At 32.6% G+C, this 27,783-nt stretch overlaps 2 protein-coding genes across 4 annotated transcripts in view; one reads left to right on the top strand and one right to left on the bottom strand.

Moving 5' to 3' along the window:
* The window catches only part of LOC134237083 (uncharacterized), a 102,450-nt gene that overhangs the window by 20,677 nt on the left and 53,990 nt on the right, over positions 1–27,783 (top strand). For both annotated transcript variants that reach the window (XM_062719170.1, XM_062719169.1), the window contains exons 6-10: positions 18,549–18,629; positions 20,077–20,186; positions 20,748–20,785; positions 26,031–26,113; positions 26,709–26,748. In XM_062719170.1, coding sequence (XP_062575154.1) covers positions 18,549–18,629; positions 20,077–20,186; positions 20,748–20,785; positions 26,031–26,113; positions 26,709–26,748 — 352 coding nt within the window. The remainder of the gene's footprint in view (positions 1–18,548; positions 18,630–20,076; positions 20,187–20,747; positions 20,786–26,030; positions 26,114–26,708; positions 26,749–27,783) is intronic.
* On the bottom strand, positions 22,497–24,603 carry LOC134237090 (uncharacterized). 2 transcript variants are annotated; one of them, XM_062719187.1, is made up of 2 exons: positions 24,477–24,603; positions 22,497–23,033 (listed from the first exon to the last, which is right to left on the bottom strand). In XM_062719187.1, exon 2 carries the CDS (start codon positions 23,011–23,013, stop codon positions 22,543–22,545), a length of 471 nt encoding a protein of 156 aa, XP_062575171.1. In that variant the 5' UTR covers positions 23,014–23,033; positions 24,477–24,603; the 3' UTR covers positions 22,497–22,542. The 2 variants fall into 2 exon arrangements, with proteins under 2 accessions (XP_062575171.1, XP_062575170.1); XM_062719186.1 differs by lacking the exon at positions 24,477–24,603 and adding an exon at positions 24,267–24,413.

Raw genomic sequence — 27,783 nt, 5'->3', positions numbered from 1 at the left:
CTCGTAACTGCGAGCTCTAACGACAACGCCTGGGCGAAGAGAAAATTCGGACTACTGCACATTCATTCTTTAGAATTTTTTGCTGCAGTAATTTTGACCCACAATGCATCACTTAGCAAAGTTGCGTTCTTGCGAGAATGACGGCAAATGTTCAACAAAAAGTTTACTTGCCTTGATTAAATGGATGCATATTGAAGATAAATTGTAAACGTAACTTTTTTCATTAACTTTCAGCACTGTTCAGTTTTTTCTTGGTATTTGTAACTTACATACGGCGTCATGTGACGTAAGAGTCTAGACGCACCAAATGTCACGTGCAATTTGACGAGCCCGATCTAAATTAAAACAATAGAAGAGTTTGCGCTCGCTCTAACGGTCGCACCGTCAACATATTAGCTGTAATACATGCGTATATATTTTAAACAAGGGTCATTGGTTGAAAAAGATTGGTGATGATGTGAACTAAGAGATGTGAACCTTAATTACTATGACTTTTATTCGGGTATTGTAGATAAAATTACACCAATTGACCAGGTCAATAAAAAATCTGCAAAATTGAAAAAATGAAAAATACAAAATAAAAGCCGCCCGCCCGCCTCGATTTTTAAAAAAAAATTGGATGACAATCTAGCAATTTATTTATTATAGCCTTATAAATTGTAGAAAAATATGATTTTGATAACAAAGCACAAGAAGTCTGTATACATACATGTACCGTAATTTACGGAATATAGGTCGATACTTTTTTTCTCAGAACCGCTGTGGTCGACCAATATTAAGAATTCGACCTATTTAAGGCTCAAGTTTGCGAAAAATGCCCCCAAATCAGTCAATTTACGTCAATTTCAAAGCAAATCTGTGCCCCTTTCGTAACTTTTTTTTAAATTATTTTTCGCCAAAAAAAAATTAATGCCCCGGTAAACAATAACATATTTATTCTAAAACTTTCTTACAAAATAAATTCCATTAATTATCCGTTGATGAGAAAGGAAAACAACATTGCTTCACCTATTAAATAATTCCTCAACGTAACATGCGGTATCCATCTTGTGAAGCTAGGAATTCGTGATCGTGTACTAAAAGTAAAACCGCAACCGTATCAAAATTTAAAATACGGAAAATTTTCACGATCACAACTATAGTGTTTTTACCATTTATTAGTAGCGATAAATTGAAATAGTATATTATTTTTATTGGCTTATGTTTATTTAGATGTAAAATGAGTGAAATAATTTGTTGACTTGCCATTATTAAAAGCTTCGTGCACAAGAAGTACATTGAACTACCGGTATACAAAGATTGGCTTCTAACAGAATTTTAATTGTCTGACAGATAAAGGGATTTACACTGTGTACGCAAAGGTGTTAAACAACACCTGTGTTATTTAATTAATTGCCTGCGGGGCATGATTAAGAAACCCACGTGCCATTATAGGGTATTAGTGTTACACTTCATTGAACAAACAAACCCGTGAAATTCATGTTGACAGTCAAATTGTGAATGTACTCTCAATTAAATTTATAAATTAAACTTATAGAGTCTTAATATGATTTCAATTCTTTACTGTTGCTTGATATATACATTCATTGGTCATTTTGCGTCATTTAGCCAATCCCTGGAGTAGAAAAATAACAATGGCGGACATCGAAGTAATTGTCGTCCACCGGTAAATACTGTCTGAATTAAATTTATTAGGAATGTGTCCAAGTCATTCTAAAATCGGAATTACTATTCTTTGGTCTCAGGTATTTCCCGAATTATAGCTGTAAAAAAAATAAAGTACTTATGTGTTATTTATGCCTCTGATTTAACAACAGTGTGAAACTATGGAGGCATTGATTGATTGAACACGCAAGTTGGAGAAAAATAAGTAGTAACACAATTCAAAGATTTTTAAAAAAAGTTTATTTAAATGCTGTTCTCATTAAAATACCTGTTTATTTTCTTGATACGTTCATGTCATGGAATAACCCCGGTAATTTTAGGGTTTTACCTGTTCTGATACGTTGTATCTGCGTAAGAATCTTTAGAAAGTGGGAAAGGAATCCTCGTCCTATATAGTAAGTTCGCCCTATCTTAGGATTTTTCAAAAATTAAGGCTGAAAATGAGCCTTTCGACCTATATACCCCATCGACCTATAATCCCAAAATTACGGTATATCAAACTACATTTAATTGATGATTTTTCATGAAAAACTGCAAATCTGATATGAATTTTTATCAACAAATTAAAGTTGATCTGTGTTAAAAGTTACACTGAGTATTCAAATACTTTGACAAGTCCTTTCAAGTATCCTACCCACAGTGTAGACTTGTATAGTGACAATGAGAATGGACGACTTACTTCATTCTCTGTCAGTAAGAACTTGAGGAACTCCCTGTCAGAACTCAGCAGATGGATTTGTTTGTTGTCAGGGTCAGTAACAAGAATGTTACAGAAGGAGTCACACACTACATCAGCTGGCTTAAAGTCCTCTGTCAGGTTCTGTCCATGGTAGACAGACTTCATAAGACCAGAGGGAGAAATAATCACTAGTTCACCTGTAGTGACACTTGTACTGTTCACAACACAGATATCACTGTTTCTGTTCTGTGTGACTCTGCGTGGCACTATAAACAGTCTGGTCTGACCGTCTTCCTGGTACTCATACTCATGGATGACATCACCTGTCACTGTGATGTGTCTCACCAGACGTCTGCTGTGTGACTCTAATTTGTAAAGATCTGATTTTCTGTCTCTCAAGGTTACCAGCAGTCCACCGTTCACTGACTGACAGATTGCAAATGGTTGCAGTGGATCTGTACTGATGACTGTAGAGACCAAGCCTGATGGTGACAAACAGCGGATGGCATTGTTACTATAATCAGTGAAATAAACATCACCAGTATCAGTTACACACAAGTCATTGGGAGTGATACTAAATTTCTTTTTTTTTATACCTTGCTTGTTAACCTTTTCCAAATATTCTGATTTATATTCTTTAATGTAACATTTATCTTCTTTGAATGTCTCCAGCACAGATATTGCATCATTTCCATATTGAAATGAGTTTATTTGAGTCATACCATTATCATCTAAGTCCAATATTTTTCCAACCAAAGATTCAAGTAAGTCATCATAGATTTCCCCTCTAGTGAACCTCACTGAATGTTCACAGTTTGTCATATTAACCTCCAATTCAGACAACATTTTTGTCAATTCTCTGTGGTTGTCAATCAAGCTGTAATCTGACATGGTGCTGTTGTTCTCCTCCATGAATTCCACTGTGTCAATGATTCTTCTCCTTTTCTTCGCTAACTCAGATTTCACATGGTTCAGCTTATCATTCTTTTTAACCACGTCGCATATCAGGGTTTCTTCATGGTGTTTTTTTATTTTTTTCATCCTGGCCACTATTTCATCAACATGCTTGTGTAGCTTTTTAATCTCAGAGTCACACAGTTTTTTATTTTCTGTCATCTGTTTTGACACCTTCTCTATCTTTTTATTCATCCCATACAGACCCTCTTCCTTGATCTTCATTAGAAATTTAGGTAAACCTCTCCTCCTTTGGGTGGCTGCAGTTGTTAAAGTGTTCCAATCATGAACTCTATGATCTGTTTTAGCACATTTGAAACAAATAAATTCATCACAATCCTCACATATCATGTCAAAAGGCAATTCATGGGATTCACACATTTTAATATTCATTAGAGGTGAGCCCAGTTGATATTCTTTCAAGTGTCTTTTAGGCATGGTCATTTGGACTAGAAAAAAGAAGTAGTACATTTTATTTTTCAGATACAAAGAAGTTTTATGTTAGAAGACCTGTTGGTCAATGTCATCATTTTTTCATAGAGATGATTCTTCTATGTAAAGAGTTAATTTAGGAGAGCATGATGAATTGAATCATTTATCAAGTGATGTTATCATTCCAAAAGGTCTTTAAATGCTTAGAAAATTTTGGAGGTTGGGAGTAGGTAGGTGCATGGACAGTGGAATAAAAAATTGTATATAAATATCAGTGCTAAACTGTATTTAGAAGAGAAGTGTCAAAGCCAAACTTTTATATATTGACAATCCCTTTCTGTTTTAAAGCTTTTTAACCTTATGCACTTTTAAACTAGAACCTACATGAATTTAAAACAATGTGCTTAGAAAATGAGAATTTTTTTTCTTAAATCATCTAGAGTCAGTGCAGCTAGAGTCAGTGTTAAGATTTGTACAAAATAGGATACAATTTTAAAACTCTGTAAAATGGCAACAATTATTTACATTTAGGGCCCTGCAAGGATTTGAAGGTGCCCTATAGTAATCTCTCTGTCCGACTGTCTGTCTGTCTGTCAATTAAGTTCAACTTTGGTATGTTGGTTGAATATGTCTTCTTGAAAAAAAATTCAAAGCATTTTCATCTTCAGAATGAGATTAATCATCATCTCTGTCTGCAAATAAAGTTTGCTTTTAAGTTTCTGTGAATGGCCAGCTGGACAACAGTAAGGAGTCAAAAGTTTAGATTGATTCAAAATTGTATATTATTTCTTTTAAAATCTTCTTTCAAGGAACCACTGAGAGAGAAAGGCCAAAAAAATATGTGGAGTCATCCAAGAGTTGTGTAAGTTTTAAATTGTTCGAATCATTACCACAGCATAAAAAAATGGGGACACATTAGGGAATCAAAATTTAACATTAAAATAAAATGGAATAATCTTTCAAAATCTTCTTAAGAAACCACTGGGCCAGAGAAAACTTTTTTGGAAGCTTCAGAAGTGTAGATTCTAAATTGTTCAAATCATGCCCCAAGGGCAGTAATTATTACTATTGGGAAATATATTGATCAAAGCACAGCAGGGCCAAAGCTACTCAGTTGAGCGATTAGGCTCAGATGGGCCTCTCCTATCCACAGCAAATTGATTTCAAAATATTGTTGATGTCAATGACAAATTTAAAATTAAAGATCTTGACCTTATACTTGTAGTACTTATGTACTTACAATGTACTCATACTTGGCTTGATAAAAATCGAACCCTAAGTACATTCAAACCCTGCTATCTTGAACTTGAGTGGAGATTAAACTTTAATAATGCATCCAAAGGTGTGAGTTAACAAGCTGTAAGTTCTAAAACATTTGAAAAAAAAGTAGTTGGGCCTGCCAAATCACATACTGATATATATTTTGTTCAAGATCACAAATTTTAACTCACGTACAGTACACATGTATGCCATACAACCTAGATTAAATTACAATATTATTAACAAGCTGAATACAGAGAATTTGTGTCCCCTGCTTAATGAAAAATTAAACATGCACAGTTCGGGGGGGGGGGGGGGGGGGGGGGAGAGTTGAATCCCCCTCATTGAATTTGTAGAATTATTAAATGTATACATGCATGCATACTGATCGAAGCAAATAAAATATACCATTATGGATATAAAGATTTAATTGCTTATTCTTTATTATGTGTATAGAAGATTCTTTTTATATGGAATATTTATCAAACTGTGATGATGATTTTATTAGTTTTTACAAGCCAGACCTCATAATTTTTTTCATTTCACATGCTGAATACTATCATTTAGTAAAAAAAAAAAGTATTTCGGGAAAAAAAAACATTACAAAAGCTCAAAGGGTTCTGGAGATATCGTGTGGATTTAACGAAAGCGTTACAGACAGACGGACAAACCCAAATTAATATCCCCCACTTTTCCAGTGGGGGACAAAAATATGAATATGTTCAAAAATTAATTTGAAGAATTGTAAACAATAATTGGTATATAGTTACATGTACCTTGTTCCTGTGTTAATTTTTGATCATTCAGATACACAATTAAATCCTCAGCTTGAAGGTTAAAACTGGCAAGGTAAGGAGGATACAAAAATACTTCCAGTATCTGTTTACCAATTTCCCCATTTTCCAAGTTCCGCTTGTATAGTTTATAGCCTCTCTCTGAAGCAAAGGTTATCCTAAGAAGTAAGCTGCCATTAGAGCTCACTACACTTGCATTGTAAGTTTTCTTTAACTTCAAGATAAATCGAAGAAATCTGGCCAAGATTTTCATCCTATCATCTTCTTTTAGATTGGCATATGCTTCTATCTTTTGTGAAAGTTCTTCAAAAAATGGATCAGAGGCCAGTCTTGTGCTTTCCTCCTTATTTTGTTTTATGAATTCTTCTATTGATTCATAAAGTATCTCTATATGTGATTCAGATGACTTTTCATTGATGCTGCTCACCATATCATTTAGAATTTTAATGCTAGTGTCTGTCATTGCATCAGCAAATTTCCTTTTCTGTGGTCTCTTGGTTTCAAATCTTACAATTTCTTCTGACAATAACTCTACAAAATAATGCCAAAGCTCAAACAACTGCAGAGGAAATGTAGCAAAACAGAAATATATTAAAGGGTTTTAATCACGTATCATAATAGTTTGGTACAATAAAGTTTACTTGTATATGCTGTTTAAATCATTCATAAAAATTTTTTCATAGAAAAATATTTTGGGTGTTTTAGCAATTCAAAGTTTGAAATTCTCAATATGCATACTGTAGATGTAGTTACTTCCACTGGGTGTTTAAATTCTGCAGAATCGATCACAACATCAGTTTGATCCGCGGGTTAAAAAGTTACGCGCCAGATTCTTTGAATGCCAAATATATATTGTGCCCTACACTAAAAATATGAGAAAAAATAGGAGTATTTCGTTTAAAGTCTGCCTTATAATAAAAAACAATTTCCTCAAAGAACAAAAGCATTCAAGTGACTCGGAACAAAATACATGTACGTATGCGGTACATTCCCACCAGCTCACAAAATTACGAATTATCATCAAATATTTCTAGAGGTTTACATCCATCAACTTCAAATAAAATTTTTTTAAAAGGGGGAATGAAGTCCCTTAGCAGCAATAATGTAGCTGTCTCGCTTTTTTTTTTTGGGGGGGGGGGAGAAAATAACAGATAACAGAGGGCTACATTATTGCAGCTAGAAGTCCCTAAACACAAAATGTATTACGTACATCGACGATCATCAATACTGAGGTCTATTCAAGTAAGGTACGCGTGCTTCTGTGTCTGATCAACGCACACCTGTCCATTCAAAACAATATGAGCTGCATGTTTGACATGGGAAAATTCTGTTGCAAAATTGTAATCAACTATTTCAATGACAGAAAAATAGAACATTTATGAACTTCTGTTGTTAATATATGCCATGGAAGAACTTTTTATAAACTTTGATTGAAGCAAAATTGAATTATTTTCGCCGGCCTGTACAATATTGATTTCTTATATAATGCTGTATATTTGGTTATACAGAAATATATCTTCTGAAACATTTTTAAACTTTATTTTAGTCTTCTTGATATTAAGGGTCTAGATTAGTACATACAGACAAATCATAACACATTTTACCAGCAAAATGAAATTCCAAAAAATGCAGCTCATATTACTTTAAACAGAAGAAAGTCAGTGAATCTTTCACGAGTTAAAATTCTATACTAGTGTTTAATTTTTAAGAAATTTAGATGCGTGATAGAAACCCTTTAATGTATTTAATAAGTATTGTAATGGACAGACTGTTACTTAGAGGATTTTTTTTACCAGACGATGAGTGCATGTTTACTGTATGTAATATACAGACCCTAAAACGTGCTACTACACCCCAGAAACGAACCGTATCGTTCCGTGCAGAAAGCGTACCGTACCGTGCACAAAGAGAACCGTTCTGTGAACAAAGCATACCGTTCCGTGCACAAAGCGTACCGTACCATCCACAAAGCAAACCTTTCCGTTCACAGTTAAAGCGTACGTCCACAAAGTGTACCGTTCCATGCAAGAAACGAACCGTACCATTCTTTGGTTAATTATGCAAACCACGCCCCCAATGATTTTTGAATCGTATAATGACCAAATAAGTCATTTTGGTTTATTTTTCGCTACGGTGCCTGTGAAAGTAGGACGAAAGTTGTGTCTGCCTGTTCGAAACACCATTATCAAGTATCATGCATCTGGATCTCCAACTTTAAAAATAAAGAAACTACTCCAAGCAAACTACAACTGCAAAACAACTAGACAGAGGGTGAGACGATTCCTTATTTGCTATAAATTAAATCAACTGGTTGTGTTTGTGGTCACAGGTACAGAACAGGCCACGAGTTTTTCCTGCAAAACACGTACACTAGGGCACAGTGGACCAGCTCGAACAATGTCGGCGTCTTTGAAGTCTTTCATTTTCATACTATAAGTTTTAGCAAATTAAATCAATTTCCTTTTCAAATATTAGCTGTATTTAAATATTCATAATTTAACAGTACAGATATTTAAACTAATATTATAAGATGCCCCAAAATTCAATATAATTGTGCTCGTGCCCGGGGAAAAAACCCGCCTTTTAAGTTTAATGTGCACATGTTCATTCATTCATGTTTCATAATCCTATAATCATAATTAGACATAAAAAAAAAGTTCAATAGACTACAATACCACTAAGATAGAACACTCTTTCATGAATTAATTTCCTGGTTGTCTCTACTTTTGATTTTAATTTTGCTCATTTAAATTATTAATTTAAATCTTACCGGATACAAGATCATTTTTGTCGTAAGTATGCATTCATATGTAGTACATATCAGATGCGTGATTTTACTAATGAATTATTTTGTAAGAATTTTAAAACATATATAAACTGTCAAAGTTAGAAAAGATCCGTATCAGACTCTCACATTAATTCTGTTAAGATTCTTACTATAGGCGAATCATTTGACTTTACAATTATCTACAATTAAAAAAAAAACAATTTACATGTCATGACATCTAATTACTAGGAATAAAAATGAAGCAGGAATAGTCATATTCATTACTATAGATCAATCAATTAAAAATAATTTATATATGTGCATAGCGATATATGTATAGAACAAGTATATACCCGGTATATATTAATTCCTTTTAATTATGTCACAACTTTATTTTAAAGTGAAAAAAATATTAATTTCATTTAATTTTTTTTCCTTTTTCAAATGAAGGATCAACATATGTAAAAATTAAATACGGAAATATTTACGAATTATATATATATTAATACATATCTATACATAATGCCAAAGACATTGGTGGGATGATGTTATTTCTTCCTTTCATTTTTTTCATTTTTCCTCCATCACCGCTGTAGTGTAAAATGTTTAAATTGAAACCGAAAAAATTATTTGTTAATAGCTGAAATATAATTATATACATGCATTTAGTACTTCAAAAGTAATTTAAAATGAATAATTTTTTAGCAGCCAATCAAGAATTAAAGCTAACAGGCTCCGCCCACTTCATTTGCATACCATTTCTCAAAGGGTACCGTTCACAAAACGAATCGTTCCGTGCAAGAAACGAAACGTACCGTCCACAAAGCGCACCGTTCCGTGCACAGAGCAGATCGTTCCGTGCACAAAGCGTACCGTTCCGTGCTCAAAGCGAACCGTTCTGTGCACAAAGCGTACCGTACCGTTCTCAAAAGGAACCGTTCTGTTCACAAAGCGAATTGTTCCGTGCACAAAGCGTACCAAACCGTACCGTTCAAGTGGTGTAGTAGCACGGTTTAGGGTCTGTATGTTGATATAATCACCTCTCTCAGTTATAATTCTTTGTAGCAATTCTCTGGTACTTTTTTCACTTTCAATAAGATCTTTTATTTTACTCATATACATATTTTCTTGTTCAGAATCAATAGTACATCCTTCAGCAAGTTGTAGACTTTGTATGTAATTTTTCCCTGGCAGCCAAACTTGCATTCTATTGCAAATGTCAAAAATTGTAGACCAATATTCTCTAAATAGACTTTCTGATACAGAAAGCACAGAAATATGACCATATACTTTGTTCCTTATCAGACGAATCCGTTCAATATCATCTCCAAGAGTTGTTTCACTTTGTTCTGGCATTTCAGAAATTCCCCATCCTTTGGTGGGTTTTGGAATATTTGGACAGAGATTACGCAGTACTGTATATAATAGGGTAATATCAAAGTCTTTGTAACCTTGGGTCTTGGCATTGTTAATTTTATCTATTTGATCTGGTCCAAGTTTTTGGAACAATGTTATTTTTTGTTTTACTGAATTGAATATATTACTAGGCGAGATTTCATTTGCTAGTATGTCTTGCATCACAGGTGTTAGCTCCTCAATGATGATCAAACCAAGTCTAAAAAACCTTGTCCTGTCATCTGGAGATGTTGGTTTGCTCAGAGCCATTCTAAAAATAAAAAAAAACTTACTGGCAAGATTGGAATTATCCTGCATATGTCATTTTCATCTGTTTGAATCAAAACATTTGATGACTGAGAGACAATGAAATAATTAATGGCAGGCTGCAGGTACAATTCAGTGCTGTCATGGGTTTGAAATTCAAGTTTTTAGTTGATTTTCAAACCTTTTAAGCCTTTTTTCATAAACAGAGTGTTAAGGTATGATTCAAATGACAAATAATTTTGATTCATAAATTATATTAAAATATCACCTTTATCGATTGTTTACATGTTACTAAAATAAGCAATAAATATAGAAAAAAAACTAGAGCAAAGCTCGTTGCAAAGCAACGAGTAGGTCTTCCGTCCAGTTTTGACCGGAAGTGACGTCATCAAGAGAAAAGAATGAGTTAAGACGCCTTCAGTGTCTCTTAAATTTAAAAGTTTTCAATTTTACGTCAAAACCTTCAAAATAAGCTAATTTGGCTACTTCCGGTTTGCCGGAAGTGACATCATTTGACGAATTCAGACAATTTAGGCATCATTTCCGGCTGACGTCAAAGTCACAAGTACAAAAAAACTTTGAAAAAAACTCACATAAAACCATTTGTTCTATTTCTTTTGACGCAAGAGAAAAAGTTTAAATTTTCGACTACTTCCGGTTTACACCGGAAGTTATTCAAATGGATGCGTTTTGTTGACGATTGTAAATGTGAACATAAGTTTTACTTGCCACTATTCAAAACGGTTAAATTTTTCAAAAAATGTTGAAAATTAATTTCACTTCTTTTGTCGACCGGAAGTGACGGATGCAAAATCAAAAGATGCCATGCATAACTGAAAGAGATGTTTTATCATCCCTGAAAATATCGTGATTAAATCTTGAGTGGTTAAGAAGGAGTTGCTTGGACAAATTGGCAATTAAAAAATAGAAAATCGGACAAAAAATGTGACCGGAAGTGATTTTACGAAAAATAAAAAAATGGTCTGGAGATATTATAACAATGCATCATTCCTGAAAAAATCTTTGAAATCGGTCCAGTAATTTCCGAGAAATCACGTGTACTATGAAAAGGGAATAATAATAACTAGAAAAGAAACTCGTTGCGAGCAACGAGAGGTCTTCCGTCCGATTCTGAAATAAAAAACGAAAAATCTAGCAGAAAAAGTGATAAAAAAAAATCGGACATTCGGGGGAGCGAACCCGGGTCGCCCGCGTGACAATCCAACGCGCTAACCATTCGGCCATTGAAAACACCGCTTCAAATTTTGAAATGCGAATATCTCGAAATTGCCTTTTTCGATTCTAAAAGAAATTACATATTACGCATTTGCAAATGAGTTTCTATTAAGATTAAAAATACCAAAGAAAAATATTGAAAAACAAAAAAATTTAAAAATTGCATTTTTTAAATATGCTTCCGGCAGAAACCGGAAGTGCTGACGACGCACGAAAAGGCGATTCTGCAATCCACAAAGTCATGATCTATCATCTCCAATAAATCTCCAGTTCATATCATTAGCCATTTTCGATAAAAAGGGGCGACAAAATCGCATTTTAAAATCAGGAAATTGTCCATAACTTGGCACCAGAAGCGAATTTTCCAAATTTTTCTTCGGATGTAACAACTTCATATAAAGACACATATTTTGTGAAAGTTTCATTGAAAACCGCTGAATAGTTCTCGAGAAATCGCCTGCACAAAATATGTCAAAAAAGAATAATAATAATAATAAGAAGAAACAATAGAATCACTATAAGGTCTTCCGTGAAGACGGAAGACCTTAATAATAGGAAACATAAGAAAAACAGTAAGGTCTTCCGAAGGAAGTCGGAAGACCTTAATTACTAAATTTAATAATGAACAGTTTCTTTTTTCCGCTAGTATATATAAAAAAATATATATTTTCTAAAGACAATAACAAGTGCTAAAATTTAGCGGCAATGTATCAGACTTCTTTTGTTCCTGACCTTTCACTTGGCGAAATTTATTTAAGGAATAACTGTCTAATTTTTTTTATTTCATGATGTGATCAATCGAGTGGCTTGCTTGATTGTTGTTTATGCATAAAATTATCACGCAAGCCAAATGATTGATCATCATCATGAAATCGAAAAATCTGACAGTTATTCACTATATTTACATCTCTTGATTCTGCCAACCCACGTGCTACAAGCGCTCTTCTGTCTCTATTTGTTCCCGCCCTGCACATGAATTTTTTTTAACTCCACCTATTGATGAACCAGTACATTGATGTAAAAATATAGTACGTTATTCTATTCATTAAATTTGCCTGGAAAAGAAATGTTGTTATAAGCACATTAAGCACCTAAATGTATGTAGAACGATGCTAGAATTTTAAATTTAAATTAGGGTAATGTACAAATACTTCAAGCACTGCAACATTTTGTTAAACGTTATGGAAAAGACTACAATTGTTAATGGATGGGAAATAAACCCAGTCTATTTATATACCAATTGCAGCAAATATGCCCCAAAAAGTTATTTCTAACACGTATTTTTTAATAATGCAGGAAAACATGTTAGATTTAGTTCAGACTGAGAATTTATAAACATTCATGTGGATATTCAGTTAGGGCTTAATTCCAGAAAAAAATGTATAGGGGGGTTGGAAGGCACTTTTATTTTTACCCCACCACCCATACATTTTTAATTGCCTTATCCCCCACCGCCCATCAAATTAAAAATGCTTTTAATACAACCACCCATCTAAATTAAAATAATTTTTTTTCAAGAATTGTGTCTTCAGTTATGTATATATCAAACAAAATTTTATGTACCAGTACTTTTTTCCAGCATTTGCACTTTATGCAACTTGAAATGAGTATTCCCTTTTGGGATGTATTCAAACAATGGACTCATTTAAAAAGAAAAAAATAAATATGTAAATCAAAATATTATGCACAAAACTTTCATTAAATCAAAATATTATGCACAAAACTTTCATTTTCTCATTACTTTAAAAACAGTTTTAATATTTTTTTGAAAAGAATTTAGAAAGATATTTTTAAGCAAATTTTAGCAGAAACAAATTTTTGTAAGATTTTTACAATCTGCTATTTTTTTTAATTCAAGTCCAAAATTCTTTTGTAACACAGGTTCTGTTTTTTGTGTTTTTTTTTTTTTTTGGGGGGGGGGGCACTAAAGTTATGTAGATATGTAGGGCATTGTCTATTTAGTGGGATGTGAAAAAAAACGAAATCTCAATCCCACCTAGCAATCATGCAGGCACTTGTTTCTGAAATATATTTTTTAAATTCATTTGTATGTTAAAAATAAATTAAATATATTTGAGGTAACACTCAACAGGCCAAGGATTGGTATGTATTGACATAATACATGTATATTGTTACAAACCCTGTTATATTTAAACATTATTTTACACCGTATTTGGTATAAAGTAAAATATTTGACTTGCAAACTCCATAGTCATGCTCTAAAATGTTTATTATCAGATACATTTTTTTTTTCTACTTTCTGTTTTAATCAAACGATCTCTCCGATTGTTTCTATTTCTGATATCATTTAATTACCAATGTAATCACGTTTGAATAAATTGTTGGAATGAAACTTGAGCTGGAAGCAACAAAAAACACAAGAACACAAAGAAATTGTGTCCCAATCCACCACTGTCATGACACCATGTGCTTTTATAATTATCTGCCCTTGTTTTCAGTTGTTCGATTCTACTTTCACTTTCAATGTAAACACACTTCTCAACTGTTGAGGACGTTTTTTTTATGAAATAAATGTCAAAATTTACTGACTTATACTAAAAATGAAAGGAAGGAAGTTCTTTGCAGTTGATTATTTGTGAGGGTAAGTGCAACCACCCATCTAAAAATATATCGGATGAGGACAACCACCCATGCAAATTTAATTGCTCCAGTCCCCATTACCCATACAAAAATATATGAAGTGCCGTCCAACCCTCCCATACATTTTTTTCTGGAATAGCCCTTAATTGAATATCTTTAGAGCGAATTAAATTGATAGACTAGTGTTTTTTGTAAAAAAGATCAATTGTTTTAGATATAATACATTTTATTATATAGTATATCTATAGTCCCTATATAATCTATACAAACGCAAACAGTTCATAACACTACATATTCACCAGATTTTAGGCCGTATTCACCGGAGGGTCAATGCGCGTGCCACAGCATTGTGACGTCACAATCAAAACATCAAACAACATTATAAACAATGGTTGCAACTGCCGCAGCGAGCTACGTATCTGAGCAGGAAAACAATTATTCAAACCTTTTTCAGGATTATTTTTTAAAATCTGGGCGTCTTACACATAGCCAAACTCGGAAAGGAAAACACGGATGTTACAAACAGTAATCTGGAGATTTTTTTATTTTCAACACTGGAAGATCGCAAATGAAAATGGTGTCGTCATACAGCCTTCAATGTCTTATCTATTCAAATCCCGACTATATAATAAAACAATTATGGACTCTTTGGTGTTGAATATGGTTTGTTATTCACCAGAAAAATTTTCATATCGACTTCGTCTTCGCCTCGGTCAATATGAATATTTTTCTGGTGAATAACAAACCATATTCAACACCAAAAGAGTCCATAATTGTATATTTTTTTTTTTTTGTCTACTTAACGTCTATAAAGTCTATAATTAGAGGGAAAATTCCTTAGTGACCTTCACCTTAACTACATGTAAATATATGTTTGCCATCCCCCCTACACCTTTTCCCCCCAAATTGAATACCTAGTTAGTATATGTAGTATTTTCAGTATATTTTAATTAACATTTAATGTGTAATATATCACAAAAATTTCAGTCTTAAAACAAGTATCGAAGCAGTCATTAGGCCTAGAAAAAAAATATGTTGTTTCCACTTTCCCGACCGACCCTAATTTATAGTGCTGACCCTAAATATTTTTTAATGCTTTTGTCCCATGATGTGCAAGATTTCAACCAGGGAATATTATAGCCTCCAACTTTGCAAGCTTTTCAAGACAGAAAGAAGTTTGGGTCACCTTTCTGTTATAAGTTAAGTAACAGTAATGCTTGAAAACACCATTTCTTTTGTCATTAATGTTACTTCTATACACGTTTTGATTAAAGAAGCAAAAAAATTTTTTTCAAAAAAAAAAAAAATAGCCTACCTACCTACCCTATATTTTTTCAGCCTGAAAGCGGAAACAAACATATTTTTTTCTAGGCCTTAATCAAAAGTAGTTAAAAATATAATGTGCAAACAGTGGTATTTTAAATTGGCAGGGAGTAGGTGTTTCAAATTTAGTTTCAAACCTAATCCCTCCAAGTACATGTATATATTCTCAATATTTTTCATTATTTTTTTTTTTAAGAAATGTGAGATCAGATCTAGAAATGATAGAAAAAGGTTAAAACTTTTTGGAAATACTAAGTTATTCTTTGTCTTCGGTGTTTTGAGATTTTCCATATAGTTACATACTGCACTGTGTCAACTGATTTTGATAGACAGGACAAGCACATGGATTTCGTGTGAACTTGAAGAAGGAAAATAAAAGCTGATGGTGACTCATTGTCGCAAGCCACGGGTTTTGTGTCCATTCTATTTCCACAAACGGACACAAAACCCGTGGCTTGCGATGATGATGGTGACTCTCAAATGGAATTGTTTATTCAAAAAATGAAAACTTTACTGTCTGGAATTGGAATTCTTGGAAAAAATAATCAGAATTTTTATTTGATGCAGCAGATATCTGAGAAAGGAGGGGGGGGCTAAAATCTCTTTCCCTCTCTCTCTCTCATTTGTCTGTTCATTATAATCTATCACAGCATATATTACTGTCACACAAAAAAGTAGGTCGCTCTGACCTTTAATTAAATGCTATGGCCAAATATGGAAAAACTCCGTCCAGCTCATAACTATAAAACTATTAGACCTAAAACTATCAAACTTGGCATGTAGAAGGTGTATCACGACCTATTTCAAGGTCACTGTGACCTGTAATTTAAGTGAATTTTTTTTTAAAGTCCTTTAAATTTCACAATCCAAAAAAATGTAAAAGTAAAAAATAGTAAAAATAGTAAAAAAAAAAGTAAAAAAAGTAAAAAAAAAAAATATGTAAAAGTAAAATAATAAATAGTTTTCGACCGGCCAGAATGTAGTAAGAGCTATTTCCTGTTGGCTGCCATACTGGAGGTCCAAACTCTCATATTCCTTCATTGTTCAACCAATTAAAAATTTTTATGTTTGCTAATTTGAATTAGGAATCATTTTTTTCTAAAGAATAATTTTTGTAAGCATCCTTTATTAAAATTAAAAAAATTAATAAAGATTTTCCACCAAATATTTCTGCTCCATCTTCTTAAACTTGGTGTATATTTTTAAACTTTAAAAGTACATGTTATTAATAACTTTATATCTCACATAGTTCTTGAGTTATTTATTGTAAAAATAAATTTTTGGACATCTTGACCTTTGGCAAAAACTTAAACATAATGTACCTGCACCCTCTTCATAATATACAAATATAAAATAATATACTTAATAATACAGTTTCTACATTTCCGTGTTGATACGTGTATCATCTGCTGTAAATTTGGCAAACAAATTTACTTTACCTCCTGTGTAGGTAATGTATTATTTCTGCAATGTTGCAGTTAATACTTGCCTGGATGTCGTCTAGTGTAATGGCTGCTAGCCTATACTACCAGCTAAAGAGGTTTTCTGAAAAGAAATATGTGTAATGTCACGTGCATCCTGATCTAATGACCCACTTAATAATTTTTTTGCATATCAATGCGTGTATGTTTTGTAAAACATGCATATTAATATGCAGTCTAATTAAAATTATCAAGCCTTGTTTAAGATTTTCCCCCTCATTATTTTATCTTTTTTTGGGATATTTTTTTGAGCAATTAACTTAAAGCAGCCATGTTTGTCGTGTGTGGCTTGCCAATGACCTAGTTTCTAGTCTGCATGTTAGATAACCACTGTTTTAAAGTTAGATATTAACCTTATTCAGCATGTCTCTTATCGATGTTCACTAAATTGTAAAGATGAAGGGGTTTATTTTGACTTGAGAAAAACATTTGGACTAAAAAAAAAACAACTGATTAGTTGATTTCAAATACACATGCAATCAATTTTGAGATACAAAAGAGTTTAAAGTAATTTCTGAATGAAATGCGAGATTAGTCCTTTTTGTCATTGACATTGTCATTTTTTTTTATTGTCAGAATAAAATATGATATTTAACCTTTCAATTATGTGGCCCTTTGAGAGCTTTCAGGGATGTTCTTCTATGCATGAGAGTTAATAGGAGAGCGTGAGTTTAATTTACTCATCTAAAATGTCAGTGGCATGATCATTTCAGTAGGTACTTAAAATGCTTAGTAAATTTTAAATAAGGGGTTGGTGTTGTGTTGGAGAGAAAAGGGGAGGAGGCACCTTTTCCAACAGATACATATATGCAATACTTAAACAATAAAATGCTTTCTTTGTTTGTTGTTACTGGAATGAACGGAAGCAGCTGTTGCAGAAAAAATACATAACCCGCATAAGCGGGTTATGTAATTTTTTTTCTGCAATAGCTGCGACCGTTCATTCCAGTAACAACAAAGAAAGACATTTTATTGTTTATATTTATATCTGTTTAAATTATCATTTTAAGTAGGATTAAAAATTTTAATTATTGTGTTAATGATGCGAACGTCTTTGTATGTTTCATTGATGGAACGGCCACTGATCAAGAAATCTGTACAGGTGATATGCCTAATGTAGTTTATGCAGGGATGAACGCAATGGGTTTTCTTAACTAATAAAGAAGAAAATATTCAGTGGATGTAAATATATATTAGGTAAAGTGGATTTGTAAATAAAGAAAAACCTTTACATGATAATTTTAAATATGTATGCATGTACGTATAACTGTACAGGGAAATTTTCAACCTGTTTTATTTCCACACCTACATCAAAAGGGTGAATTTAAAACAGTGCAAAGTGTAAATCCTTTAACAGAGTAGTTATTTTGCAAAGAACAAGGTAATGTAATGATCTTATTAAGAAATCAAAGAACCAAAAGCATGAAAACAGGATATTTATTAAAAACATGATTTTATTGGAGTAGAATAATTATGTTTAAGAATCTTTAATTAATATTCTTCTTGATACTAGTGTACCCCTTAGTTTTTTCTTTAACACCCCCCCCCCCCCAAAAAAAAAAAAAAAAAAAATTGGTTCATTATTATTTTTAGGGTAACTTTGACATGAAGTTCTTGGACAACTCTGGTAAGAAAGAGTATATTATGTATGTAGGTCAGTGTTGATTTGTAATTAGTTTTGATTTTAATTGTAGGATAAAGTAAAGCTTGAGCAGGAAGTGAAGAGAAGAGTCCAGGAGATCCAGAATCTGAAAGATCAAGTAACCGCAGGACAGGTAACTCTTGATCAAATGCTGACATAATGTTAAAACAGTAGGACAGGTAACTCCTGATTAAATGCTGACATAATGTCAAAACAGTAGGACAGGTAACTTCTGATCAAATCCTGACACAATGTCAAAACAGTAGGACAGGTAACTTCTGATCAAATCCTGACATAATGTCAAAACAGTAGGACAGGTAACTCCTGATTAAATGCTGACACAATGTCAAAACAGTAGGACAGGTAACTCCTGATTAAATGCTGACACATTGTTTAAACAGAAGGACAGGTAACTCCTGATTAAATGCTGACACAATGTCAAAACAGTAGGACAGGTAACTCCTGATTAAATGCTGACACAATGTCAAAACAGTAGGACAGGTAACTCCTGATTAAATGCTGACACATTGTTTAAACAGAAGGACAGGTAACTCCTGATTAAATTCTGACACAATGTCAAAACAGTAGGACAGGTAACTCCTGATTAAATGCTGACACATTGTTTAAACAGAAGGACAGGTAACTCCTGATTAAATGCTGACACAATGTTAAAACAGTAGGACAGGTAACTCCTGATCAAATCCTGACACAATGTTAAAACAGTAGGACAGGTAACTCCTGATTAAATGCTGACATAATGTCAAAACAATAGGACAGGTAACTCCTGATAAAATGCTGACATAATGTTAAAACAGTAGGATAGATAACTCCTGATTAAATGCTGACACACTGTCAAAACAGTAGGACAGGTAACTCCTGATTAAATGCTGACACAATGTCAAAACAGTAGGACAGGTAACTCCTGATTAAATGCTGGCACAATGTCAAAACAGTAGGACAGGTAACTCCTGATTAAATGCTGACACAATGTCAAAACAGTAGGACAGGTAACTCCTGATTAAATGCTGACACATTGTTAAAACAGTAGGACAGGTAACTCCTGATTAAATTCTGACACAATGTCAAAACAGTAGGACAGGTAACTCCTGATTAAATGCTGACACAATTTTAAAACAGTAGGACAGGTAACTCCTGATTAAATGCTGACACAATGTTAAAACAGTAGGACAGGTAACTCCTGATTAAATGCTGACACAATGTTAAAACAGTAGGACAGGTAACTCCTGATTAAATGCTGGCACAATTTCAAAACAGTAGGACAGGTAACTCCTGATCAAATCCTGACACAATGTTAAAACAGTAGGACAGGTAACTTCTGATCAAATCCTGACATAATGTCTTACCCTGGTAATTTATAAAAAAGAAGTTAGTGGAAACCTATACTTTTTCAAGTTCTGTGGTCCACTCAATGACCTTGTTTGCCAAAAAAAATAACCTATTTTGAATTAAGTAGAATGCTGACTGACTTTTTCCATACTTATTGTTAAGCCCTTCAGATAGTTACACATTTGCATATTATAAATAAATCAGTACTGTGAACTCCTTGACTTTTATTATAGAGTTTCAAGTCACAATATGAGCAGCTGAACAAGTCACTGTTGGAAGACAAAGACAAACATGAACAGGAATTAAAAGACGCCACCAAGAAAGTTCGCGAGTTAGAGCTCAGGTACGTAAAAAAACAAAGAAAGAAAGTCCGCAAATTATAGATCAGGTACTAGGTAAAGATAACAGAAAAAGTCTGTGAATTAGAGCTTAAGTATTAAAAGAAAAGAGAAAAAAAGTCTGTTAATTAGAGCTTTTAAAAAAGTATTAAAAGAAAAGAGAAAAAAAAGTCTGTTAATTAAAGTTCAACTAGGGAAAGAAAACAAAGAATATCTGTGAGTAAAAGCACGGTTATTTAAAACGCAAACAGAAAAGTTCATGAGTTAGAGTGCTGGTAGGTAACATTAAAACACAAACAGGAATTGAAAGACACCTACAAATTATCCATGAGATAAAGCTTTAAGTTATTGGTTAGTAAATAAAAACAAGAACCTAGAATATCTGTGAGGTAGAGCGTTCATGGTTAATAAGAAGAAACAAGATTAGAAAATTAAAATCCTATTGATGAAAGGTAGAGAGGATTGTTTAATTCAAATACGTTTTTATTGGGGGTGGGGGGTTGAGATAAATGTCATAAGGTATCTATCATTTCTTTGCTCTAATTGTTCTAAATTTTATTTTTCAGTCATCAAAGGCAGGAATCACAGATCACCAAATTGAAAGGTACAGTAAATTAATTGACCCCCCTCCTCCTCCACTTTTCCTACAAAGACAGTTAAATACTTTTCTATCTTGTCCTGTAAGTTTTGATACACATTTAACATTTATTCATAGTTTTTGCTTTGCTGGAAAGCATGACAAGCACTCAACACACTTTACAGTGCCACAGCTGGAGCCAGCACAGTTTTAATTCATGTAGCACCCAAAACTTTGTCATACTTTTCATGTCCACTAAGTCTTTTAAGTGTTCTTTATATTAATCTATTGAGTTTGTGTCACCCACTGCGCTCTGTATTATATTTCAATGACCAGAAGACGTAAACAGTGAATATTGGAATGGTGTACTAGTGAAGGATAATTTTTTATAAAGCTTTTTAGGATTCAGATTTGTCAAAAACTTCCAAATTTTAGTCCTTAGTATAGGACTTTTCGTCACCAATCACAGATAGATGATTCAAATTATATCTTCTTGTAGCTTTAATACCAGCATAGACAGGTTTTGAATTGATGAGACATTCATGCTGCATCATACAGTACATGTAATATATAATTTCTTCCAGTTAAATAAACTAAATATGTTTATCTAAATACATTGATAAGAATAATAGCTTTTTCTGTAATAGAAAATGTTATATTACTATAGTTTGAAATTAATATTTATAATGCAAATTAAAATCAATATTGTGAGAATATGTCAGAGAAGTATGTATTACATTTATTTGCATTTATTGCATTGTGGCATATAAATTCATTGAGTATCAATTCTACAAAAGGTAAAAAAAAAAACTTATTACTACAGTCAAATATGCATACAAGAATAATAATTTCATAAAGCACAAAACACACAAATAATCACAAAATGTAGCAAAGTGTTAACTTAAGGCTAGATTACTATATGGACTCCAGAAAAAATGTTTCTCTCTGAATAATTTTGTTGTAAGGGATCTATTTGTAGTTTTATAACAGAAAGAAGGAGAAGAACAACAAATAGTGGCTATAATTATTCTTATTTTATGTTGACATCAAATTTACAAGTAATTGATATGACTGACATCAAATTTACGAGTAATTAATATAAATAGCTGCAAAAAATTTTTTTCCAGGCAGGCTCGTAAACAAATCAAATGAATTTTGAAAAAATGGATTAATCTCCTTTTTTTTTTCTTGAAATTAGTTACAATATGAAACTTTAAATTTTTATTCTTCCTTTAAAAGTTAATTCATAAAATACTGTAAATTTAGAAGAATTATTTTTAAGTTACTACATACATGTACTAGTTTTCTTTTTCAACTTGGAAAAATAGAAAATTGAATTATTTTCCTTTTCAATATGTCTCCCCTTCCCACTGTCATGAACTCTTGATTAATTTTTTTTGGCCTAATATAGGGTAAACAGGTCATAAACAAATCAAATGAAAAAAAAGTTGTGATAAATTTATTCTCTTCAGAGTGACATTTGAATTTAAGTATTATATAGTTTAAATCCATAAGCACATTTTTAAATTACTATATAATTTAAATATCTCCCTTTCCCACTGTCATGAATTCTGATATCCTGATATAGGGTAAACAGGTCATCATTGAAAATGAAAGTTGTTATAAATTTATTCTCTTCAGAGTGACATTTGAAGTTAAGTACCATAAGCACATGATTTTTAAATTTGGCAAATATTTGAAGTATCAACATAATATTCAGGATTAAGTGATTTCAAGTTAGAATTTGAAAAATATTTACTAAAATTAATATTATGACTACTTGACTATGTAGTGTCATGTTTCTTCAAGTTCGTTTTCATTTTCCTGCCTTGTATGAATTGATGTATTCCACAGCCAATGAAAATCAACACGAGGACTATATTTATCCCCATCACTATCATGGCCTCAGTAAAGTATGACGGCATCACGTAAATGATTAACGTTCCCGTCGCGTTTAAGTCACGTGACGAGGTCGTACAGATATATTCCCCCTCGTCACCTTTCCTGATATCGGAGATGGACAACGTTCCGTTATTGTCCTCAAACCTAGAATCCATGCTGTCTTTTATTGAGGTTTGGTTAGGAAACAGCCACATTAGTTTTGCCGCCTCGTTTTCTGGGTCGGTACATTCAAATGTGGTGGTTTTTCCCGCCTGTTCGGCGGCCTCTGGTGGTGAGACCTTGAGCTCGGCATCCTCTGCAGAAGCAAGGGAGATAACTAGAAGTGTAACAAACAGTGTCCTTAGATGGATCATCTTGCACTTTTTTTTCTTGGCTACAAAACAGGAAATATACTTAAGATAAAATATCTTGATGCAACCCAAATAAGCATTTTCCTGTTTTAGCATGCATATTGCTATCAGGAAAAGGTAAAAGATAAAATATCTTGATGCAAGCCAAATTTGGCATGTTTCAGCATGGTATGATTATTACATATTTTATTCAGTTGTAAAATGTATGCTACATTGTATTTATGCTGTGTTCAAATTGAAGTTTGAACAATTAAGGACAAACGCAACGTACCTTACCTACTGATAATTTTTCAAGATTTTTTAAATTTAAACTCATAAGACCATTATATGTTCTTGGACAAAAAATCAGCATGCGTTACCAGGGGTTTTGAAAAGATATCAAATTATGAAAAATTTTGCATTATTTTAAGAAAAATGTATAAAAATTACAAAACATGAATTCCAGATATTTTTTCTATCAAAATTTGTGTTAAAAGAGGTGTAAAAATCCAAACAAAGACATTAAAAGTATTGCACACTGGTCCTTCATTTAGTGGAACTCTTCAACTCCAGGGAGGAACCCAGTAAAGTTCAAAGTACATTGCGTATGACCTTAAAAATCAAATTTATAAGAGTAATTCACAGCATTATAGATAAATCAGTAAACCGATAGGAAACTCAGTATTGATCAGGGAATCCTAGGTCATATTTTAAAAAATGCAACTGTATTGAGGTCATATGACAAAAAAAAATGTCTAGCAGGTTGATGGTCCAAAATGAAAGTATGTATTTTTAACTTTAAGGAAAATAAAAATCTTTAAAAATAAAGGAAATATTAGATGATTACTAGCCTTTTTTTTTTTTTAATTTTAGACCCCTCTGTACAAATTATCTTTCAATTTTTTTGTGGTAAGATGATGTATAGTGCTAGAATCAAAGGCATTGTACAGTTATGGTATACATGGCTGTATAAGTCCAATTAATCTGTAAATTAATCTGTAAATAAAAACGTAATTGTCAAAAATGCAAAGAGTTCCTTGAAATTATCCATAGTACTAGGTGCATGGTTATTACATTGTCTTAAAATTCAGAACTTAACAAATGTGTGTCAAGGATATTTGAAGTTCACTGTTAATCAGTATAGATCCTATAGAATATATATTGGATGTATATTGTCCATCGATTTCGAAAGTTAAATGAAGATACTGCCAGATAATTGAAGTCAGAATTAGTAGATATATATATATGTACCACTAAGTCTAAACTAAATCACTAACCTGTTTACTTCTTCATGTCACATTGTTCTTTTAAGTCCCACTATAAGTACTAACTCTGTAATTGACACAGGTGAGGATCAGCGTATATACCTAGCGTAGGTAAAATCTTATCAGGGGGTTCAAATTACATCAGAGATACCAAATAGTTTTGAGATTTAAATACCCCCCAATATCTACAAAATAGGCCTTTACAAATATAGTGACACATACCTGCATATATATGCACATTTTCTCACAAGTCAGTGTGCTTTCTGTTTATTCACAAAGCAGGTGAAAGAATAAACAGATAATCCAGGATGTGTCTTTATTTTTGGACATATTGAACAGAGAGGCTCAGGAGGTTACAAGTGTATTAATATCATGTTTTCCTGTCTTAACTGCAGCTCCTGTGAATTAATTTAAAATTGAATGAAGATTTTAATCAGGGATTGTAATTTACAAGAATTACATACATACTATGTGAAACTGATATACAATATAATTTGGTTGAACTTAAGAGTTATCAGTTCATTAAATATCAATTGAGGAATAAATTCCTAGTAAAAAGATGCAAAAAATGCTGTCAAATTAATGTACAATTAGGAGAGAAAATAAATCAGCGCTATAATATATAATATAATAAATGCTGCTATTTCAACAATTTATCAATGAGCAAATTTTTAACTTATTTATATATACTTGAAAATTTTATTACTTTTAGAAGCAAAAGCACATGCATATCATATTTTGATAAAGGCAGTCTAATTGGAACCCTTAGTATGAATTCATTGTACATTGACTTTGTTTCCTTTAACCCAGGATATGCACTTTGCCAAAAAAAAAATATACAGGAAGATTTATTTTTTTCCTTGTATACAATTTGAACAATTTTTTGTATTGAAAAAGTCTCTTTCCTCCAAATGATGACAGCTTTGTAACTGCAAGTATTTGCAGCCGACCATCTTCATAAAAAAAGTCACCTGTGTGGCGCAGTGGTTAGAGGGTCTGCTATAGAGTTGTGAAATAAGGAGTCAACTCTTATGTCACAGGTTTGAATCCTGTAACTGTGGGACGTGGAGACCGGTTCTTCGGATGAGACTGTATAAACCGAAGTCCCTTGTCGCAGTAGGTGCGGGCATGAAAAAGATCCCTCATTGCTCAATGGCTTTTGTAGCTCTCCACCGACAAGTGTTGCATCTCCATATGAGTGGAAAAACATTTTCTGAGGGACGTTAAACAACATACAATCAATTTCAATCTTCATAAAAATACATTTGTGTCTCCTACAGAAATGTTTTCAATGCAAATTTATGTATGTAGTTTCTTTTAGCAAAATTTTGCTACCTTGTCAAGCATGTATTTATTTCAAGTTGACAGATCACTTTAACACATCTTATATGTGAATGAACTTATGTTTGTTTAACCTGATTTTCAAGGAAGAAAAGTAGACAGATATTTGATAAATAAACACCCAGCTGAAAGATATGTGTTGGAGACAGGTACCTGTTATGATAAGTTTATCTAACTACAGTGGACTAGAGAAATAAGAGGCCCACAGGCCTTGGCAGTCACCTGAGTATCTTTTGAACTCTGCAGTCTCCTTCACAATTTATTGGTCTTGACTCTGTAGTTATAGAGATCTTAGATTAATAATCATTTATCTTTGCCCTAAGAAAGAATTTGAAGGATAAGAGAGACAAAACTGAATCTATATTGACTTGTATAAAAATTATTACCTGGTAACAATTTTCTAAAAGTGTTTTATTTAATTTGTTTATTTTGCAGAGGACAACAAAGTTTTAAAAAAAGACAATGGTAAAAGTCAAAAGAGAGAAAAAAAGACAGAGGAAAGTCTGGCTAAGGCACAGGTAGGTCAACAAATTAAAGGTCAAAGGAATGTCAGATCATATTTTACTTTTGAAGAAATTTGAGGGCACTTGGACTGTTTTTGAATATTTTATAATTTAAGCATAATAGATAAAACATGACTGATATCCAGTTTGCATCTAGAGGGATACTGTTGAAATAGTGATCAAGCTGGGAAGTGCATGTTTTAATTTAATCCAAAATTCCAAGTGTGAATCACAGAACTACTGTATACAAGATTATTTTGCCCCTTGTTATTTTCACACTTTTACACTAGTGAGCAATTTTGCTCCATTGCCCAGTCATGGTCCTGTTATGAAACTATGCTATGTTCTTTGAATTTGCCCCGTTTTTAATTTCGCCCAACTTTGAACAGGGCAAAAAGGGCGAAGAAATAGGGGTGAAAATTTCCCTGCATCTATACAGCAAATGTTTCAAACAATTCCTTTTATTCAAATAAAAAAATTAATGCAGTTTATAATGGGTGTGCAATATATGTTTCATTCATTTGATGCACTTGTATTTATTTGAAAAAATGAAATATAACTTTCTTACACATAAAATCTTCAAATATTAACTTGGCTTATTCTGTTACAGGACATGGTCAACAGATACAGACAGATTCTAATAAAACATGGTAAGTAAACAAAGTGATAAAACTGATAATTAGGTCTGTATGCAGGTAAATACCGTATTTGGCCGAGTATAATATGCATTGATGTAAAATACGCACCCCCCTTTTTGAGTCTGAAACTGGGGAAAAAAACGCAGTTCGGATGTATTATACGCAACAGAAAAATTTACCAAGCGATGTTCTGAACTATGAAAATCGCGGTAATTTGTTACGAAAATCGGCGCGAGGATTAAGTATAAAAAATTTACTGAACACACTTTTTTTTAAAATACACACTTTATAACTTTCTCTTAATCCTGACATTCCATATTGCAGCAATCTTGAGAAAATTATTTATTCATTTATTTCAACAAAGCACAAGATAATGTTGCGTAAAAGTATTAACAGATTTTTTTAAAGAATAATTACGGTGATTTTGAAATTATGCATCGCCATATTCTTGGATGAAATAATTTTATTTCAACAAAGCAAGAGATATTGTCAAAAGTTTTATCAGTTGTCATATTTAATTTTGGTTCTAGATAATCAATATTTTAACAGGAAACGAAATTGAAACATCAAAGTATTTATTTCTTTAAGAAGACTACGATTTTCCTCTTCTGAATCTTCGCGGATATCTTATTTTCTAAACGATACCACTTTTATTAAAAGTTTTAGCATAATTTATATTTCATTTCTCAACTCTCAATTATTTAAACAAGAGGCCGATAAGTATAAGATAAGGTAAAATTACATTTAACAAGTGTTTAATTGTTTAATGTGCCGTAATCAACACATGCTCACACATACGAATGGTCATAAACCGACCCCCAATTTTTAATAAAGAAAATAATCAAAGCAATTAACATGGCAGTAAATAATCAGTGCTCTAACTGTAAAAACATTGCTAGATTGCTTTGGAGTCGGTAGACAATTAATTGCCCCGAGGGGTGTTGATAGGTAATTATCATTTGACCAGCGCACGTGTGTCACAACATTGGCTTCCTTTCATTGGGACGTATGGAGGGGTGTTAATATTGTTGGATTATCATTGAGTTA

This window comes from Saccostrea cucullata, unplaced genomic scaffold (assembly GCF_032062105.1).
Source record: "Saccostrea cucullata isolate Sc308-1 unplaced genomic scaffold, CSIRO_AGI_Scuc_v1 ctg282, whole genome shotgun sequence".
Taxonomy (NCBI): domain Eukaryota; kingdom Metazoa; phylum Mollusca; class Bivalvia; order Ostreida; family Ostreidae; genus Saccostrea; species Saccostrea cuccullata.
Note: the sequence above shows the minus strand (reverse complement) of the source record. Positions and strands in the feature narration are given on the sequence as shown.

Bases quoted from the DNA above. Each gene is read 5' to 3' on its own strand.
- LOC134237090 (XM_062719187.1), bottom strand. From the start codon at position 23,013: ATGATCCATCTAAGGACACTGTTTGTTACACTTCTAGTTATCTCCCTT.